A 20,728-nucleotide genomic window follows, 5' to 3' on the forward strand; every position below is an offset into this window, starting at 1 on the left:
CCACTTGCAGCGCTGGTTGCTGTAAGTGTGGCCACTCTGCAGCGCTGGCCCTATACAGCTGTACTAATACAGCTGTAACAACCAGCGCTGCAAAATTGTAGATGTAGACATACCCTCAGGATGAGCATTTTCTCATGTAGCTCCTGCCTATCTAGCCTGTGACGCTTAGTTTGTCTGTTGTGTTTATTTACTCAGCCAATGGGCTCTGCCCGGGCCCGGCCGCCCCAGGCGGAGTGAGCCCCGGGCTCGTGCAGCCACCAGGGCGAAGGCTGCGAGCTCCGATCCTGGCGCACGAGAACCCCCAGGGGGCAGCAGACTCCCTGCGCAGCTTCCCCAGGCCACGCCGTCTCCGCCGGGCGGGACGCAGGGAGACGTCACGACGTTACGCTTCTGCCCCGCCTCTGCCTAGTCACGTGCGTACGTGCCCCGGCAGTGCGCGCGGGTGGCCCCAGCTGGCCTCTGTGCCGTCGTTACCGTGGGGATGGCAGCTGCCGCCGCCGCCGCTGCCGCTCTGCCTGGGGGTCTCCGGGCCCCCCCCGCCGGCCTCGAGCCGGGGGGCAGGCCGGAGCCGGTGGAGGGATCCGAGTGCCTCTTCGTGGTGCTGGGGGCCGGCTTCACGGCGCTGAGCCACCCGCTGCTCTACGTCAAGCTGCTGATCCAGGTCCGGGGCGGGGTGGGGAGCCCCGAGATGAGCCCGGGGGGAGGGGACGCCGTGGGGGAGCCCGGGGAGGGGCGACCCGGGGCAGGTGGCCACTGAGCCACTCCGCATGTATCCAGGGGGAGCTGGGCGTGTGGCCGGCGGGGGGGGGGCTGAGGGGATTCCGGGGCGGGGGCTGTTGGTAGGTGCGGATGACGGGGGAGGGCTTCAGACGTGAGTGACCTTGGGCTGGGAGACCTGGGCTGCTCGGGGGTAGTGGTGCAGGGGATCCAGGGCACTGCAGGAGACCTTTGTGCACAGGGGTGGGCCTGGAGCGTTTTGCAGGAGTGCTGGGTGTGTGTGAAGGATTCAGGAGCTTGGGCTGTCATGGGAATGGCCACGGGCTTGGGCTACCGAAGGAGAAACGGGCACTTTGAGGATTACATGATTGTGTGAGATGGGGGTGTAGGGCTGTTCTGAGGTGTGAGCGAAGAGAGTTGATGGTGCTTGCATTGAGGCTGTGCAAGGAGTCTTGGAGAACTGGAAGGCATGGGGGAAATAGTCTTAGAGGTCAGAAAAAAGAACAAGAGTACTTGTGGCACCTTAGAGACTAACAAATTTATTTCAGCATATGCTTTCATGGGCTACAGCCCACTTCATTGGATGCATAGAATGGAATAGAGTTCAGAGTCCAGAATTTGGTACGTGCCATGTACAAGTATGAGAAGGCTGGAACATGCACAAGTTTCAAAGCCTGTTGCATGCTTGGGTTTCTACATGTATGTTTGTGGGACACTGGTATGTCTGGGAGGGACCATGGCATGTGTTTGAGCTGTGTAAGGGTGAAAGCATTGTTATGTGCTATGTGGAAGGGTTAATAGAAGAGTTGAGTGTTGGGCAGTCTGTGAAACATAAGGAAAAGAGTAGGTCTTTCCCATTGGGTCACATTGGATATGGGTGGAGTCTAATGCCTGGGCTATGTATCAGAAATACTGCTTACTCAGGAATGTTTGTAACGCTAATATTGGTGTCTTGGCTTGCCAGGGTGCCTACATTAATGGGGTTGTTTGAGAAAAAGAGATGAGTTTCTTTAAGCATTGGGGGTACCCTGGGGGAAGGCATTTGTGTATGAAGGGGGGAGTGGTATCTTTACACTAAGTTTGGTATAGATTGGAGATGTGAAGGAATACAGCTCTGCTATAACACACGATACAGATGCTCACATTCTTGTGATCCAATGGCTTTGCGGGGAGTCCTTGTAAGAAGTGGATAGTAGCTGACTGGTGTTTCTTTTGAAGGTCAGGCATGAACCTCTACCTCCAACCATTGGGAGAAACGTGCTGGGAAAAAAAGTATTATACCTACCTGGCTTTTTCACATATGGTGAGTATATCTTAGTAATAGCTTGAGACCATATTCTGAAGGGGAAGGTGTGAGAACTGCCCATTTAGGACCTATTTAAATCAGCTAAAGTGTCCACGTTCTCAGTCCCGGTTACAATACAGTAATGTCCTGATACAGCTCTGTCTTGTCTCTGATGCATACTCCGGGTTTCTGTGTCTCATGCTTTGGCAACACTCATACACAGTTTCTTTTTCTTACTAATGATACTATTGAGTTCAACTCCAAGCAGAGATGGGACCTGAAATGTTTTGGCTGATTTCTGCCTCAATATTTTAGTCAAAGCTTTTGGCTAGATCTGTGTAACAGTTGTTGGAAGGAAGAAAAAATTAGTTGTTGGGAAGAGCTAAATCTTAAGCACACCGCTGCAATTTACTAAACTGTCAGATGTTTGTAATTTTACTAACGAGGTGAGGTTGAGATTATTATGGGGGTGCCTTTACATTAAGGTCTGCTCTACACATTTAACTGTCACCTAACTCTATTTCCTGGCCCACTTGTCACACTGTTCTGTTTTGTAGCGCAGGTGGTGAATGTAATTGTGGCTTACAGTTGAGCTAAAACTTTGCGATGAAGGATTTAGCCTGGTTAAAGGGACAGTGAAGCACCTCTTTACGCTGCAAAATATGGACGTGTTGTAACTTGATCCTCTGACGTGCTTGTTTGTAGTGTAGATAGGGCCTTAAAGGGACAGAAATACGCAAAAAAGGAGTAAAGAAGCAGGGGAGGGGAAGCTATTTGGAAGAAAAATACATTTAAATTTCTCTTTAGAAGTGTATTCGCATGAGAGAGATGTGGGAGTCATACACTCATGAATCCTGCTCCCGGTGCCATCAGTGAATTTCTCTGGCCTTGGGCACATTTCTTTGCCTCTTTTTTTAAAATGGTCATAATACTTGAGGGGCAGGGAGAGATGAGTGTCTGTGTAAAGCTCTTTTAAAATGAGAGGGCAGAAATGGATGGGATCCTGAAATCTGACTTGAAATATCTGTTAATGGATGAGGGAAGGAATACAAAATGCAGTAGCAATCCAAGTCAGTAAATTGAAAATCTGTTCTTATGGCTCTGGAGATGTTAGGCAATGGGAGTTCTACAGTGTCTCCCCTTGTTGTCAGATGGTTTATTTTCATAATATGTTTGCAGTGATGTGGAGAGTGGGAGAGTCTTGTGGTTTAAGGAATCCATCCCATGTGCCACTAAGGAACAAACAGCCTTGTAGAAAACAAAGAGTGGGTGGGCAGGAACAATCTGTTTTAGTGCTCAGCAGATATTGGGTCTCATTCACCTCAGCTGTAATTCCACTGACATCAATGCTGTTACACCAAGGATAAATTTGATGCACTTGTTTTTCTTCTTTTCCTAGCAGTCAGCTGTTCTGTGTAATGACTGAAGTTTTATACAGCACCTTATTCAAAGATCTTAAAGACCTGAATAAATTATCATTCCTGAAATCTATTTTAGGTACTTATTTGGCCCCCATTATGAGTGCTTCACACGTTTTAATGTATTTATCCTCACAGCATGCTTGTGAGAGGGAAGTACTATTATCCTCATTTTACAACTGGGAAACTGAGGCACAGACTAAATGACATGCCCAAGGTCACATAGGAAGTCTGTGGCAGAGCAGGGAATTGAACCTGGGTCTCTCCTCTTCCAGGCTAGCACCTTAGCCGTCCATCATCTCAAACTAAGCCCTCTGGGCTGGAAGGAGGAAGAAACCCTATGCAACAGATAAGGGATTCTTCTCTCCCTGTCCTGATCCAATTAAAATGCCTTAACTCTTTTAGTTAGGCAGAACGTAATCAAGAGGTTCATTAGTCTAAGACATCAGAGGTAATGCTCCATCTCTAGCCAAAGGTGGTGGTGGGGAAATGCTAAAGTTTCTTTGGCAACTAAAAACAGCTCAGAGCTCTTTCACATCCCATTGGAAGCTTCTGTGGGTCACTTGAGGGGCTATACTACATCATTTCAAGCAGATGCTTTAACGTGCTTGAGTCCTAGTGCGGTTTAGATTGGAAGTTGGAGACTCTGCAAACTGTTGTGTTCGATTCCCTGATAACAGGATGATTCGTGAAATGACACCAGTATAATGTTTTCTTACCTAGCTAGACACATTGTGGAAGTGGATGGGAAAATGGGCCTCTTTCGTGGCCTTGCTCCTCGAATCCTCTCTAGCACTTTATCCACTGTCACCCGAGGGACTGTGAAGAAGGTAAAAGGGCAAGTTTGTTTTTTCATAAGGGGCCTACTGGGTCTAAAACTACATGATTTCACAGTGTTGTTGGAACGGAATTAAGTAGCATGTACATGTGGTTATGGCCACATCTGTATGTGGAGCATTAAACCCACTTTTTTGTGTGTGTGCTTTGCTGAGAACCAGTGAGTTTGAGTCAGCTCTAAAAATTGCTTGGAAGCAAAAGGAAACAGCTTTAGCCTCTAGTGAATTCTCTCTGGATGTGCCCATCGTTACATCGGTGATTCTTCAGCTGTTTATTGCGTGGATGATTTTGTGAGAAGAAAGTTTGTGCACCACTTCTGCTCCCTCTTTATTCCATCCTCCTGATTATCCCTCCAGTGTTCTCTGTCCATGTGGCTTTATGGACCACTGCAAATAGTCCATAAAGCCATACATGTTGGTGATTCTCCTGGACCATATTTTGAGAACAGCTTATGAAGTTATGAACAAGTTGCTTTAAAAACATCTGCATGCTCAAATTGTAGCTAGTAGGAGCTTGTCTGCAGTTAAGGATCAGTGGTGTATGAAGGGCTGACCCCAGTAACCTTAAAGTTCCGTATCAGGCCTGTTAGTCTTATCATTAGGGGAAGTTCTAAATTTGACTGAAACGTTTTTGGTTTCACCGTCAGCCCCGAGCACAGACCAGTCATTGTTCACATCTGTTTTCAGCTGCTGTGAATTTCATTTATTTTTTTCTCCTCCCATCCCAGGTCTTTCCTGTGGAGGACATGGAGCATGTTTCTAACAAGGATGATGTGAAGACTTCTCTCAGAAAAGTGGTGAAAGAGGTTAGGAGCATTTTCTCCTCATTAAACCTTTATCAAATGCAGGCTCTGAGAGCAATCTCAATGTATGAATATTGCATGTAAACGAATAATTTAGAGAGCTCACAGTGGCGACAAATACCCTAGAGGCTGAAAACACTGAGGGAAAGCATACACGGCTGCTATGGGTGAAATTGCTCGGAAAAATACATAATGAGTACCAAGGTATTGACACTAAACAGGAGTGCACCCTAGGACCTAGCTATTAAATATTTCATACACATATTGTTGAGAAGTTTACCATGAGCAGCTTAATGTTGATAAAGTCCTGTGAGTCTTTTAAACTTGTTACCTTTAATAAGAGGAAAGGGAAAAGATGTGAGTGCCAGTTTTTCACTCAATATCCAGGCCCTCAGCATTCAGGAAACCAAGGAGTGAAAGAGATGACGGATGGAAAAGTAGATCAGGAATGACAATGACCGAGACACAGCCTAGGAGATGACCAGGCTTTGAATGTTTTGGGTCTGTGTACTAACACCCTTGTGGTAGGGACATGGTACTTCTGTGATGTTTGTTATTTATAAGCCTCTTTTGGGCCCACTCCTCTGGCTTCAGAACATACTATGTAATTCAGCAATATTAAAATTGGCATAGGAGTCGTGTGTGAGAAACAAATCAGTTAATTTAGCCATCTGAAAACATTTTCTCATGGCGGTAGCTGATCTCTTGTAGCTGGGTGATGATTGTAGAGTCAGTTGCCATGAATAGGCCTGTTCCTTGTAACACAGTTAGCTTCTTTGCAGCTTTTAATTTGGTATGTTTTTTTCCAGACCTCTCATGAGATGCTGATGCAGTGTATGTCCCGGGTTATCTCGCATCCCCTGCATGGTGAGTCTTGTTCTTCTGACCTGTTGCCTGCTCTTGATTTAAAAGCGTATCCCCTTGCCTGCCCTGAGATATGCTGGATAGCCAGTTCTAGTCACTGAATTCATTGTGCTTGTTTCTGACTTCAAAAAAAAAAATTATTCAAATTCATAGGACTGTAATGGACCTCGAGAGATCTTCTAGTCCAATCCTCTGCTCTCATGGCAGGATTAAGTAGTATCTAGATCAGTGGTCCCCAACGTGGTGCCTGTGGGTACCATGGCGCCCGCCAGGGCATTTATGTGCACCCACCTAGTGCCCAGCAGAGGAGAGAAACCGCGGCACCGCGCCTGCTGGGGACAGAGAACTCCGGGGCTGCGGGCGCCAGTGTTCTCTGTCCTCCCGGCTTCTCTCCTGCTTCTCTTTGCGCTGCCCAGAGCTAGTGCCAAAAAAACCCAAAACACAAAAACAAAACAAAAAAACCCAAACCTCTCCGACTCTGCAGAATGGACGGAATGCCGCCCCATAGCATGTGCTGCCCCAGGCACGTGCTTGCTCCACTGGTGCCTAGAGCCGGCCCTGTATGTGAGTAATTGTTGGTGCCCACCACACTCTTCTGAAAACATGAATGTGCTACTGGCCACAAAAAGGTTGAGGACCACTGATCTAGACCATCTCTGACAGGTGTTTGTCTAACCTGCTCTTAAAAATCTCCAATGATGGAGATTCCACAACTGCCCTAGGCAATTTGTTCCAGTGCTTAATCCCCCTGACAGAAGTTTTTCCTAATGTCCAACCTAAACCTCCCTTGCTGCAATTGTGCCCATTGTGATTCCTAGCATCTGAACCCATAAGAAGAGCATGAGCTACAAACTGATACTAGGAAAAGAAAGTATTCCGCATCCTAGTGATGGGATATTCAGAGCTTGGAGATGAGGCTGTCTCTTACAGCTCACTTGGTAGCTTATACTAGGAGTTTTACAAATATAAAAGTATAATTTAGGCAGGCCAAAAAAAGAATTTGAAGAACAACTAGCAAAAGACGCAAAAACTAACAGCAATTTTTTGTTTTAAGTACATCAAAAGCAGGAAGCCTGCAAGGCACTTGGATGATCAAGGTGCTAAATGAGCACTCAAGAAAGACGAGGCCAATGCAGAAAAGCTAAGTGAATTCTCTGCATCGGTCTTTGCTGAAGAGGGTGTGAGGGAGATTCCCACACCTGAGCCTTTCTTTGTAGGTGACAAATCTGAGAAACTGTCCCAGATGGAGATGTCAGTAGATGAGTTTTTGGAATAAATTAAACAGTAATTAATAGTCACCAGGCCCAGATAGTTTTGACCCAAGAGTTCTGAAGAAACCAGATATGAAATTGCAGAACTGCTAATTGTGGTATGTAACCTATTGCTTAAATCAGCCTCTGTACCAGATGACTAGAGGATAGCTAATGTAATGCCAATTTTTAAAAAAAAAGCAGTTCCAGGCCAGTAAGCCTAATTTCAAGTTTAGGCAAATTGATTGAAACTATAGTAAAAATAGAATTATCAGATGCATAGATGAATGAGATTTTTGGGGGAAGAGTCAACATGGCTTTTGTGGAGGGAAATCATGCCTCACCAATCTATTGGAGTTCTTTGAGTCAACAAACAATTGGACGCAGGTGATCCACTTCTTATGAGTTCTCCTGCTATTGGACAATGACATGAAATCCATCAGTGCTTCTAGGGGGTGGTTGGGGAGGACTAGTTGTTCACTATTCTCAGGATGATGGTGGGACGCTGTGGCTGATGGTATCATTTCCACTTCCCAGACCAGATGCCTATCCATTTAAAAAGTCGTTGAGCTTAATTTGCTGCCTTGTTTCTTTTCTTACAGTAATCTCGATGCGCTGCATGGTCCAGTTTGTAGGTCGGGAAGTCAAATACAGGTAAGCAGCTCTGGCATTTGTGTTGGATGTTTAAAGCACAGGACTTGGAGTCAGGAGTCTTAAGGTCTGTTCCTCCTTCCCTCAGAATGGAGGAGCTGAAATAATAATGCACGAGGTCGTACCGTGCTGCACAGCCAGGAATCTAACGGAAATCTGTGCTTTGTCTAGGAGATGACTGGTCTTGTGGCCAGCAGTGTTGTGCAGGGAGTAGGGAAGACTGGATTCTGTTCTGTTCGCTGTGTCTATTAAGTCCAGTATCCCGTCTCTGGTTTTCGCCAACTGTTGTAATATGTCTACCTGATTACGCAGGTCTGCTCATAGGTGCACTCCAATTACTTTGGATTTTTCCTTGGATCACTGTCCTGACCAGACTTTGAAAACAGCAAGGAGGTGAATTGGGCTGAAGGGCTGTATAGTTCACAACATGCTGCTCCTGCTGCTTGTCTGGGGGACACTTTTCCACAAGCCTGTCGCAGAAGGACCATAGTAGAGCATTGGCTCCACTGTGACGATTGTAACTTTAGAAGAACCATCTAGGATGGTCTAGTGGTTAAGACAGTAGCCTAGGAGTTGGGAGACCCTGGTTCAATTCTTGGCTCCACAACAGGCTTCCGTTGTGACCTTGGGCAAATAGTTTAGTCTCTCTGTACCTCAGTTCCCCAGTTTTACAATGGGATAATAGCACTGCCATGCCTCATAGGGGTGTGTAAGGGTATATACTGTATGTTAAAGATTGTAACACATTTTAAGGCCTACTGCTGAAAAGTGCTATATAAGAGCTAGGTGGTGGCGGTGTTACATTTTCATCCCAAAAATGTAATTGGCTCCCAATGCTGGTCACTACATCTGTGTTTAAATAGTGATTTCTAGCATGCCTTCCTCCAGTTCCTCTCCTGAGAATCATGCTAGAGGGAGCATGCTAAAGACGTACCATAGCACAGTTACAAGATGGGTTTCAGAGGGAAAACAAGTCTTCATGCTCATGATGGACGGCAGACTAGAGCCCTCCAAGCCACAGTGGTTAAATACAGCTGGAATTAGCACAGTTCTGATCCCAGTGTGGACAGAGCTCTGGATTGAACGTGAACTGGTGGACAGTTGCAGAATTGACGGCTTTCTTTCATACACACACACACCCCGCAACCCCAGTCATAGGATTATCCCAGGAAGGTGGTGGTCCCAGCTGTGCATGCAATAGAATTATTCCCAGGGAATGGGGGTGGTTCTCTCTGGTGCTGGAAGATATCAGAGGCATTTGCAAGGATGCTATTGCCCAGAGATCATGAACGAGGTTATGCACTCCACTTACTTATAACTGGTTTCCTCTCTCAACAGTGGTGTGTTCAGCTCCATTGGCAGGATTTTTAAAGAAGAAGGGATCTTGGGATTCTTTGTGTACGTGAGTCTGTTTAATTTTTGCATTTTATTCCTTAATCGCAAAGCGTTAGGGGAAGCAGTCAAACCTTAAACATCAAAAAGCCTGTCTCAAGTCTCTTATCTGAAACCTCATTGCCCAAGTGACTTCCCTGTCGCTGGAGCATTGAGTCTTTCCTTTGTGTGAGCACCAGTTTGGCCTGTAGGTTTAGAGGAGTGTACATGCGATTTTCAGTTTATTCAATCAAAATTTCAGTGTGCAAGGGAAACCCTCTTTTATACATTTCTTTGATGTTAGGTCCCAGTGATGTGAAGGGACATTTAAAGCACTTGTTTGTACAACAGATGCTAGTGATAGATTAAGTGCAAAAATGAAAGAGGTGCACTATTGAAATAAAATAGTTAAAACATGGCAAGAGGTACATTTCAAATGCCTGACGCACTCTGGGTTGGAATTAGCAGTGCTTCACACTGTGAGTAGATTTGACTTCACTATAGCAATGTAGAATTCTAAAGACAATGTTGTCGAAATCAAACAGCGGTAAAGCCAAAGGTGCTTCTGACCTTGTTATGAAGCAGGATGAATTGACAATGTAACAAAAGAGGAAGTCTGGCAGATAATTAAGGGTTTAAGGCAAAATTTCACATTCCTCCCCTTTTGATATCTAATAACAGTCACCTGCTGCTTTGATTAGCAACAGTTGGGTAAGTCGTCTTTTTTTTAATTACATCAATAATAGTGAAATAGTCTCTAATTGAAACTGCAAGAGGGGATTTTGGTCAGGAGGCTTTTGGTGTGGGAATTCTCTGCCCTGGAAAAGTTAGCCAGCACATTGTGGTTAAGAGGTACTACCTGATTGTAAATGAGCCCAGGTTGTCATGACTGGGGTTTTGTCCTGCTTTGAGCAGGGGGGTTGGACTAGATGATCTCCTGAGGTCCCTTCCAACCTTTATATTCTATGACTGTGTTTCTCAACCAATCATTAAATGCTGGTAATAGTCTGAATTCTCAAGTGAAAATGGTCTGATGCTGGGAAAGGCCTATTTAGTTGGATGCTGGGTCAGGAAAACACTGAAGCACATGCTGAACTTCTGGAACACAATGGGACTTTAATCATGTGCTTAAGACCCATTGAAGCATGCACTTAAACACTATCCTGAATAGAGATACTTTCCTGAATCAAGGATTTGGTCCCAGCTATGTATTGTATCGCATCCAGGTTTCAGTTTTAACAGCTTTTGGCCTTGTCATATGGCCACACGTCTCCTCTAGGAGCTTTCCCATGCTTCTGCTGTCTCGTTGCATTCTTGCTCAACAGTTCAGCATCCGTGTGTGTGTGTGTGTGTGTGTGTGTACTTCCCCCTTGCTGTTTTTATGCCTCTTTCCTTGCTCACAAATTGCAGGTTTCTCCTCTGCCTTGAGTCCATAGCCCTCCTGCCTTTGGCGGCTAACGTAGAGCAACATGAGGAGGGAGCTCATCACTTCTGTTTGCCATGGGGATGGGTCTTGAGGTCCCGTGGTGATGGCAGCATTGCAGTATCTTATGTTGTTGGACATGATAAGAGGAAGGGGAAGAAATATTTGAAAGGAGCTTCAATCACTTAGCAGGGCCATAGCCATCCATGCGAAAAAAAAGTGTGTGAGTCCCTGCGCAGCAATACCTCCCTGATGCTCTCTGTGACCACGATGGGGAAGCTGTGTCAAAGCACAGACAAAAATAGGGGGTTATGGCAGGTGTTTCCTGGCAAATGTTGTACTGCCCCATCAAATGTTCTGCACTTGAGAAGATTTAAAGACTGTTCAGAAGAGTTTGTGCAAAATCTGTGTTCTCTGCTGCCCCCTGGTGAGGGGAAGGGCTCTTGTAGCAGGGTCTCTTACACCTACTCCCCGTGGAAGGGAGGGACAGATGTTTTTGGTAAAGGTGACTGTGAATAGAAGACTCCCAGCTGGACTTCTCTGCCTGATTGCGAAGGCTGGAAGTCTCAGAAATTCTTCAACTAAACACCAATTCCTCCCACTGCTCCCTCTTCAGATTATCTGGCTGGTGGATTGGAACCACATTGAGCCTAAGAAGGTGGTGGTATTGGGGACCGCAAGCCCAGAAGAGAGAGCCGTGCTTCCCTTTAGCCTCTATTCACATTCTCCTTTCATTAGAACTTGTACAGAAAGATGCAGGCACTAAGAAATGCTGTATGAAGAAGCTGATCGTGCTCCCTTCCCCATATAAAATAAACTCTGTTGGTAACCCATTTAAATTTAATAGCTCATAGGAAGTGCGCCAATGCAAATCCACTAGCACTAAAGTCATCAAACTCAACTGGCTATGAGTTGCATTTGGTGGTTCCATGGAGGAAGAATTCCATGTCCTCCTTATTCTGCTTCTATCATGTCAGTAGTACCCTGCCTGCCAGTGTGACAGGCTGATCATTTGATCTCTCTTCTCCAAAATGAAGTCCTTAAGCTGTTAAGTGAAAACTGCTGAGCAAAGCTGATCTTTCTCAGACCTGTTTGGAAAGCTATACCTGATTCTCTCTTAGGGCAGTAGGAGTTCCAGTGCTAGTCCTTGCATAATAGATGTCTTTGGATTTTGATAACGTCATGCAAACTTTTCCATCTCTAACTGAGTAAGGATAGTAACGCATTATGGTTCTTACCATAAATGTAACCGAAGAGATTCAGCTCCGTACAGAGAAAATGGAGGAAAGGTCTATTTACAAAAGCAGAGACCCAGTAAACACTACTTCCGGACTAGTAACAATGTCAAGAATCTTCCCTCCTTCATTAGCATTAAGCACAGCTGCATTGTATTTGCAGCTATTCAGGGCACTACCTTCCAAATTTTTCTTGTGAATTACTGTAGAGAGAATATTTTTACACTATATGCATATTTTAAAATTGTAAATTAAAACCAAACTATCTGAAAAATTAGAACCTTCACTTTCTCTATCGTATCTCTTGCTCATGCGTGCGCGTGAATTACTTCATTATATAGCTAATCCTCAGTTATATATCCCTGCTTGTATTGTTCCTCTGCAGTCTTCAAAGCTGTTCAGCCATTCACAGCACAGGATTCATTAAAAAATATAAAAACAAACCATTAATGTAAACAAGATGGACCAAACCATGTTGTTCTGTTTAAGTTTGTCTTGCTTCAACAAATGGAACAGGAAATCTGTTTGTTTCCTGTCCAAAAAAGGCAATCTGTTTGGAGTGGGTGGGTAGAAGGGGACTGAACTTCTGTGAATGAAATGGTCAGAGGAGGCTCTGTCAAGCTCTGAAAGCCCCCACATTTCATTTACCATAAATGTTCTAATTTTGGGAGGAATATTCTGAATATCTACTTTGGTTACTGTGATAACTTCCAAAGCCTTTGTCACTGAGAAATTAAAATACATGACCAATAGCTGTGAGTAGGACCTAGGCTAAAGCATTGGGCTTGTGCTCTGTTTCTGCAGAGGAAGCATAAACTAATTAAGTGGCTGTTGTGGTGGAGGCACTAATGTAGTTGAGGCTGGTACACAAATAAAAAAATTAATCTCCCAAAAGCCTCATTAATTTTTAAGTGCCATTAAAAATGGGAATAGTGGAGTTCTGCTATTAGGGTACCACGAGCACTGGCCTGCTCAGTAAAATGAGAGAGAGAGGTAAAACCAAAGGTATCTGCATCCCAATTCTTCACCATTGGCTTAAGTGGAATGCTTCCAGCTGCATGATCCATGCAGGACTGGCTGGCTGTGCCCCACACTGTGTAGGCAATGTTCTGTTATGGGGCTTCAAAGTAGCAGAACTTCAATAATGGTGCCCCCACGCTGAGCAAAACTGGCTGTACCCATTTTCAAAAGAGCCTTTAATGAACCTGTGTAGCTAAAAAGGGCTGCAAACTGCTCATCTTAAAATGGCGCTAGTGGCAGGAAAGTAGTTCCCCAAATGGTAAAAGAGACAGAGAAATCTGAAGAGGAAATAGTTTTTCCCACCTTCTAAGAGGGCCTTGTGAAAAGGCTGAGGAAATGCAGGCAGAAACAAACTTACCAACAGGAAATTATCAAGCAAAGAATCTTGCTGAGACTTCAAAATAGAGATTAACCGATGAGATGGTGCTTAAGGAAGAACAAGTAAGATGGGCTGATCATGGGATTTGAAGCCTTTTACTTATAGATCACTTGTTCAGATCCACCATAGGTTGGTAGTGGCCAAAAGGCATTGCTCAGCAACTGTTTAGTGGGCTGAGATGACTTGGTAGTTCTTAGTCCAGTTCATAGCTATGGGAGGGGCCTCCAATTCTAACGTCTGTTAGATCATCTCAGTACGTCTCTCTGCAGTTGGAGTCCATTCCTAGGGTGAAGGTGTCAGGGGCTTTGTCTTCACTGCCAAAAGTGTTTGTTTATTATGGGATGACTATCGGGTGTAAATTATACTTCTGTGAACAAAACCTCTTCTGCAGTGCAGAGAACCCAGGTTTCAGAACCAGCCACCGCAGCTGGTACTGATGAGCACCCTTACTGTCGCTCTCAGGGAGATCAAGGACCAAATATGTGTGAAGAAAGACATCTCTACAAGGGATGAAGAATTCAGTGGCTGGTCAGGGTTGAGGCCCATTTTTGTGGGTTAGTGAGGGAGAGGCAGGGGAAAGCTTTCATTGCTACTACCTGAGTTGTCCCTGAATAAGCAGGATTCATGTTTTCAGGGCTGTCAGTTTGGCATATTTTATCAGCAATACATGACTTAAATATACAATCAAGAACAAACCCAGTTTACAAAGCCCTTCTGCGGTGTTCTCTCCCATCTTAGTTGCCCAGGAGACTTTCTCTGCCTTATGTTCATGTTCTTATTCTTTCAGTGGTTTAGTCCCTCACATCCTGGGAGACGTGGTCTTCTTGTGGTGCTGTAACATTCTGGCTCATTTCATCAACACCTATGCAGTGGATGACAATGTAAGTGGTGGTTCTGTTGAACTGGAGCAGCAGGGGGTTTTGATGCCTTAGCTCCAGCATCAGGTGGTTTGTAGTCAGACCTTAAAATAGAGGGGTTAATGGAAAGTAAGGTGCGTAGAAATCAGTGGGCTTCGGATTAGACCCTAAAAGAGGGATGAAGATGTTATGTTCAGATCGGGGTCCAGTTTAGGTTGAGATTTGGAGGCGAAGGGGTCAGACTCAAGCATGAATTGGGGCTGGAGTTTGGGTTCAGACTCTGCCGTTCCAAATCTTCAGCCTAAAATGGTGTGAACATCACAAGCTCAGCTGCATCTGAACTAGAAAATGGACCCTTTTCATTTTGGTTTAAAACCATTGGGCTGTGTTAGATCTATTGACTCAGATGCTCGGCCTCCACTTTTACCTCTCCCTCCCCCAAATATCCTAATGGAAACAGACTTACAAGTGGTTTTGATAAGTTCTTAAGCTACGTTATAGCTGTGCAAAGCAGCCAGGTTTCAGGGTACAAGACAGGTAGGAAAGTGTGATGAAACTGTGAATACATAGAAAGTAGAGCCAGTTGGTTGAACTGTTCATTTTTTCCCCTATGTGCTCTTTACATTGCGGATATGGCATACAGAATCCTTATTCCTTAGGTTACTGGATCAAACGTAAGCCAGGTTGTGAGTAACCAAAAGTTACTCCCATGCAACCAATGACTGGTGGCCTTGATAAAATTAGGAAAGGGGCAGCTTATGTCTTAGTAAAAAGATGTCTTCACATGAGCTACTGCCATGGTTGGCTTGAAGGGTGCCCTTGTCCATCTGTTAACTCCACACTCCTTTCTTGGGTGTTCCACGTATATGCCATATCGTGGCTACCTCTGGTTTTCTGCCATTTAGTTTATTTTCTCTTGTTCAGTACACTGAAACCTCATTGTGCTAAGCTTTTGTATGAGGTGGGTTTAACTTAAGGACAAAATGAGATGCTGACATCAGCTGCCTTTTCCATGACTCCACTGGTTTCTTCCTTTCCTCTCCATTGCAGTTCAGCCAGGCATCTGTGATCCGGAGCTACACGAAGTTTGTGATGGGGGTATGTAGATGGTCGGCACACTACTTCTCATCCTCCCCTGTCCCGCATTTTCTGGTGTGATCGCTCATGCATAGAGGTTCCCAGGCTACAGGCGTGTGTGCGCACGTGCTATGTATGGGTGCTGCTGTGGATGTGGGTAATTCTGTGCGTCCCCCTTCCTGTTTGTAGGTAAACTGATGTAGGCTCATATCTAGTCTCCATGTACCATGGGACTGAGTATCAGAAATGCATAGGTCCCATTGACTTACAGTTGGAGTTGTGGGTGCTCATCATTTCTGTGAATTGGTTCCAGTGTGTCTCTTTCCCAATACATTCCAAATCCGAATGGGTGTGCTTTAGACCTAAAGATCAGAGTAACTTCACTAACACCCAAAATGTTATAGTTTAGATTTATTGAGTAACAGGGAGACGCTACCCCTCTCCTTTGACTTACTCAGTGTGACATGCAGCACCACTAAACTTTCCTCTTCTTGTATAACACAGTCAGGCCAATCACGTGGCAGCTCTGTGGGTGGAAGGAGCACAGGAGAGGGGTCTTTGAGAAAAGTCAGCTCCCTGCCTGAATAAATACTAGCAGAGAGATACAACAGAACTTTCTTTAGCCAATAGCCTTTGTCACAGCAGAGGTTAGAAGTTGCCTGATGGTTGGTTTGTTTTTGTTTTGTTTTTTACAGCACCCAAAATGTGCTAGGCACTTGCAACCTATCCTATTGTTGCATGAAGCCTTCCTGCTTGACCTTATTGTTTCCTGCTGCTTTTAGAGTTGAGTAGTGCAGAAGGGAGCGGCTCAGTTTGGTGATTCTTGGTTTCAGATTGCTGTGAGCATGCTGACGTATCCCTTCCTTCTAGTGGGAGATCTCATGGCCGTGAACAATTGCGGGTATGTCTATCATTCTCAGGCCTAATGTTTTGCTCTCCATTCTGTGAGAGCTTTTTTCTTTTGACAGAGATCGACAGTAGTTTTCAATAATAGTCTTAACACTTGCAAATGGAACCATAAATTATATAGTCCCTTACAGGGTAAGATGCATTCTCTGTCCCAGAGACTCTTTGATCAGAAGGCACGAACAAGACATGAGACAATAGTTAAAGAGGGATGCAGAGATATTCAGTGATGTGGTCCAATAGGAATGAGAATAGAGAGGGCACTAGGGAGGTAGGATCAGAGACTGCTCTAGCACAGGGGGCAGCACTGCAAAGGGGGCGGGAGGACTAGACGGTCAAGAGGAGAATCTGAGCAACGAGGGCTTCGGGGAGAAACGAGAACAAGCGAAGCTGTTTTCCCCAGCTCAGCCAGCGTTGCCACCCCGAAACACACACACTATCTTCACGTTGATTCCTCAGACGTGGCAGATTGAGAATGGAGGGAAACCTAAAGGGGAACGGGAGCTGAAGCTTTGCTCTAGCATTTTCTGGGTAACAGCTAGTTCCTTTGTGTGCAGATGGAGCTGAGGATGCAGGGTTATAGTGCCACGTTTTTAATGTGTCCCGGTAACTCAGTATTTGCACACGTCAGTTGTAATTGACTTATGTAGTATGTCATGGTATGAATTATTTATCAGTAACTTGGCTTTTAGCCTGATGCTGACACTTTCATTATTCCCACTTACACCTAATCCTGTGTGCTGTCTGATGCTCTCTCCCTGCATAGTGCAGCTTGTGTCCATTCTCCTCCTTGACCCTCTCTCTTTGCCATGCAGGTTACATGCCGGCCTTCCTCCGTACTCTCCTGTGTTTACATCCTGGGTTCAGTGTTGGAGACACCTCAGTGCTCAGGTGAGGGCTGCAGCGGGCAGTTTTACTTAGCTGAAGTCGTAGCCAACAGCAAGATTTCCCTGGCAGTGTGGGATTGGCTGTTTTTATACTTAGGCTGTAAAGGTCTCCTGATCTGCCTAGGAGAAGCCCAACATCAGGCGCCAGCAGCCTGTCTTGTCTAATCTGCTTTGTAGGCTGTTGTTCAACACTTTCCATTGCTCTCATTTTGTCTCTCTAAGGTACTTATGACTCCCGTTACTCCCTCACAAACTTGAATGTTATCTTCACAGTACCCGGGTGAGACAGGGCAATGCCACTATCCATCTCACAGATGGGAAAACAAGGCACAGAGGCAGACTTGCCCAAGATCTCACAGGAAGTGGAGCAGGGACTCAAACCGCAGTCTCTTCAGTCCTAGGCTATTGCCCTCTACCCACTGGATTATCCTTCCTCATTCTGACCCTTTATCACCTCAAAGAGGAGGCCACTTGTGCAGGGCAATTTTGAAAACTCTTGTGTTATGTTCCCACCTGATCTTGCAAGCTATGCTGGGGTTTGACTAACTGAGCCTGGATGGGAGACTTCCCTGGAACTTGCATCATTCAAAATAAAAATTCCATGACACTGCTTGGATTGGTAGAGGAGCGTCCTGCCAGATCCCAACTTACCTTGCGTTCAGCCTAACCAGACTCATCCTTCCTGTTGTATAGCAAGTTGTGTGCGTGTGACCCCTTGGCTTCTATAGATTTAGATATATATCCTTTACCTCGCTCCTGGGGTATAACGGGGCTTTGATCCTCAGCTGAAAAGTCCTGTGGAAAGGAAAATTTATTAAACACAAAAGAGTGCAAACTTGCAGGCTTGGAATCCTGAGGTTGAAGGAGTTCAGTGATCAGGCCAGAAGATGAGCAGGGGTCACTGATGTTATAAATCAGGACTGCGAGGGCTATATTGATAACTTGCAAGAAGCGTGAGGTTTGTGCCCTGTTTGTATATCTACAGAGTGTAGCAATTGCATAGTACACATCCATGTTTGTTTCTGCTTCTCTTGTCCGTTGGACAGAAGTTGTTTGAGCTCTCTAGCAATTAAAAAGATGAAGTTCAGCTGAATCCTCACCCTTCAGTCACATGGAGGCACTGAGGTACTCCAGTGGTGGGTGCTAGGAGTCAATCCCTGCTGTACAGTTCAGGGCTTAATCTTATGGCTCCCTGTTCCTGTTTACCAAACACAGCACTGCCATTGGCAAGGGGGTCAGTGCAGTCCTGGCACTTGAGAGGCTTCTAGGCAGCTGTGCCTACCTCCCCTAACCCCTCTGCTCTTCTCTCTCCTAGGGGCAGTTGTTCCGGGGCTCCAGCCTGCTTTTCCGCAGAGTGTCTGCAGCAGCAAGGTTCCCCATTGACTAATTCTGCTTTCACTTTATTAACTCATTACCTCGGCTAAAAGAAAGGGACAAATGTGGACTCTTTGTAAGGAACCCTTAAAGCCTCTTTTGGTATTTTTCTTTTACATCTGAAAACCAAGGTGCAGGAACAAGCCACCTCCTGTCCAGCGAGGCTGGAAATGAATCAGCCTGTGGAGAGCTGGCTTCTGAGCTGCAACTGGGTTGAATTCCCTTTCTGGTGGTTAGTTTGACCATGATGTACCAGTGAGAGCAGAAGGGTGTTGGCTCTTCGGCTCAGCTTGCAGTTTTTGAGTCAGAAGGGACAGTCTGTTTGGATAATACCCAGGTGTTTAAACAGCCCAGCCCAGAGACACTATCAGGGATCCAGGTGCAGAGACAAGAAGCTGCTTTAGGCAACACATACTTGAGAGATGTTAACTGGAAAGCAGCAACGTCTGAATTTGCCCTGCTGATCGGATCACGCCAAACCCTGGCCATCCCTTTTTGTGCCGCATAGTGATACAATAAGTGAGCCTAAGCTTCTTAGCACTCTCGTCTCCAGCCTCCACCTTAGTGAACATCCTCTTTATAAGTTATCGGTCTACTGAAGCACCTTACGTCTTAATGTGAATGGGAGTCGTCAGAGCCAGCAAGGGTTAAACGGAGGCGGAGACCAGGCTGGGATGAGGATGTTAAGTCTCATTCCTGGTAAAGTACCACCTCCAGATAACCAGTAGTACATCCTTCGCTCTGGAGGACATTTCATCAGCCAACCAGCTCCATCCTGGGTTTGAGTACCCCATGTCTCCCACATTCAAACTCTTGAAGGGTATGTGAACACCAAGGACCTAGATGCTTTCCAAGGCTGTGTTATGGGAAATAACCTTATTAAATTAAAAGGAAACTGAGGCTGAGACAAGAACAATGAAGTCACAGTGAGATTAGTAGGACTAGAAGGGTCTCTCAGGGGAAGTGTTGGGGCGCGAACTAGAATGAGCAGAGCATTTTGGTGAGGATTATGCAGCTACTGCATGGCTAGGGGTGTGAGAAGAAAGACCTGACTCTAATTGTGAACCTGCTGCAATAGGGATTTAAGAATATAATCTATGGGACTTCCTGCTGCTGGATATTACTTAGACAACTAAACTTGACACGCAAGTGTGCACAAAAAGAATATTCCCTGGCTGCTGTGTGAGATAGGATATGGGATTAGATGGACCACTAGTCTGAGCTGGCATGTGTCTATTCCCGGACTGGCCCTAGTGAGTCTCAGTGACTCAAAGTCAACCAGGACCAAATTCAGACAACAGCTCCAATTGCTGCCTCTGTCAGATCGAAGCACCAATACTTGATACAGCTAGACCAGAAATGTGCCATCTTACTTCCGAGGTGCCAATGAAGAGCATTTTTTTTATTAGTTCAATTTGCTAATAGGTGAGGTTGCTACAAAATGAATTGGCTTCACTTCAAATGTGAACATTGTCTTGTTTATTAGCCGCTGACTAGAGTAATGGAACAAACCTAAAGCAGGAAGAGTGGAGAGAATATCAGACAGTGAATTTCATTGGGGCCTCATGTAGCAGAGCTCACCTGGTCGCGGAGTGCGATTTATCTACAGCTTCTGAGATAGGTTTTACCTGATTCTGTGCTGTTACTAACTACAGGCAGCTTCCCCTCCATTTTAATCCCTGTCTTGCTCGTACTCCATTCCAAACGTGTGCTTTCATCTTCCTTAAGTGGGCCCAGAAGAGCTTTCTGGGACCACGAGCAAATGCATTAGTGATTGTTGCAATATTCCTAACGCACAATGAAGTGAGAGACGGCTGCCCTGTGGTGCTTTCCTGCATAGTCTGCCCCCAGGGTGGCCAGAGAAAGCTCTGTCTGGATTGACTGTGGTTCCTGGAATATGCAGGGATTCATTTGGTGAGTGGGACAACCAGCATCTTCCATACCTAAGGCCGCAGGGTCCTGAGCTGTCATTACTGGGGTGCTTCACTGGTACAGATGGGCTTCTTTCACACTTCCAAGGCCTGACCGCAGGATATGTTTTGAGTGAGATGCGTAACTGAAAGGCTTTGCAGCCTTTGGAATCCCAGCTACTTCAAGCAAGAACCTCACTTCCCACCAGTGTTATGGGATCAGGCCTAGCCTCCCTTTACCCATCCCCCCCATCATCCCTTTTATATGCTTTGTTAAAGAGGAACAAGAAATGCATGGCCATATTCTGTAACTGTGAGATTAGTTCCAGAGGATTTCACTGTACTCTAAAATAAAATTAAGAACAACCTCTCTTGGGCTTTGGGAGTTTCATCATTGTCTATAATGTGGTGCATTCATTTATTATTAAACCCCAGGTCTGTCAGCTTTCCAGTCATCTGAAGGTT

The 20,728-nt window shown here is 45.4% G+C and overlaps 1 protein-coding gene across 1 annotated transcript; it reads left to right on the forward strand.

The window, feature by feature from the left end:
- Positions 1-444: 444 nt before the first annotated feature.
- Positions 445-19,910, forward strand: MTCH1 (mitochondrial carrier 1). Its single transcript, XM_050956383.1, has 12 exons — positions 445-661; positions 1,936-2,020; positions 4,144-4,250; positions 4,985-5,062; positions 5,869-5,926; positions 7,776-7,827; positions 9,163-9,222; positions 14,040-14,133; positions 15,160-15,207; positions 16,020-16,087; positions 16,908-16,983; positions 18,295-19,910. The coding sequence occupies exons 1-12, from the start codon at positions 482-484 to the stop codon at positions 18,364-18,366; spliced, it is 978 nt and encodes a 325-aa protein (XP_050812340.1). The 5' UTR covers positions 445-481; the 3' UTR covers positions 18,367-19,910.
- The last annotated feature ends 818 nt before the right edge of the window (positions 19,911-20,728 follow it).

The sequence above is a fragment of the Gopherus flavomarginatus genome, chromosome 5 (assembly GCF_025201925.1).
Source record: "Gopherus flavomarginatus isolate rGopFla2 chromosome 5, rGopFla2.mat.asm, whole genome shotgun sequence".
Taxonomy (NCBI): Eukaryota; Metazoa; Chordata; order Testudines; family Testudinidae; genus Gopherus; species Gopherus flavomarginatus.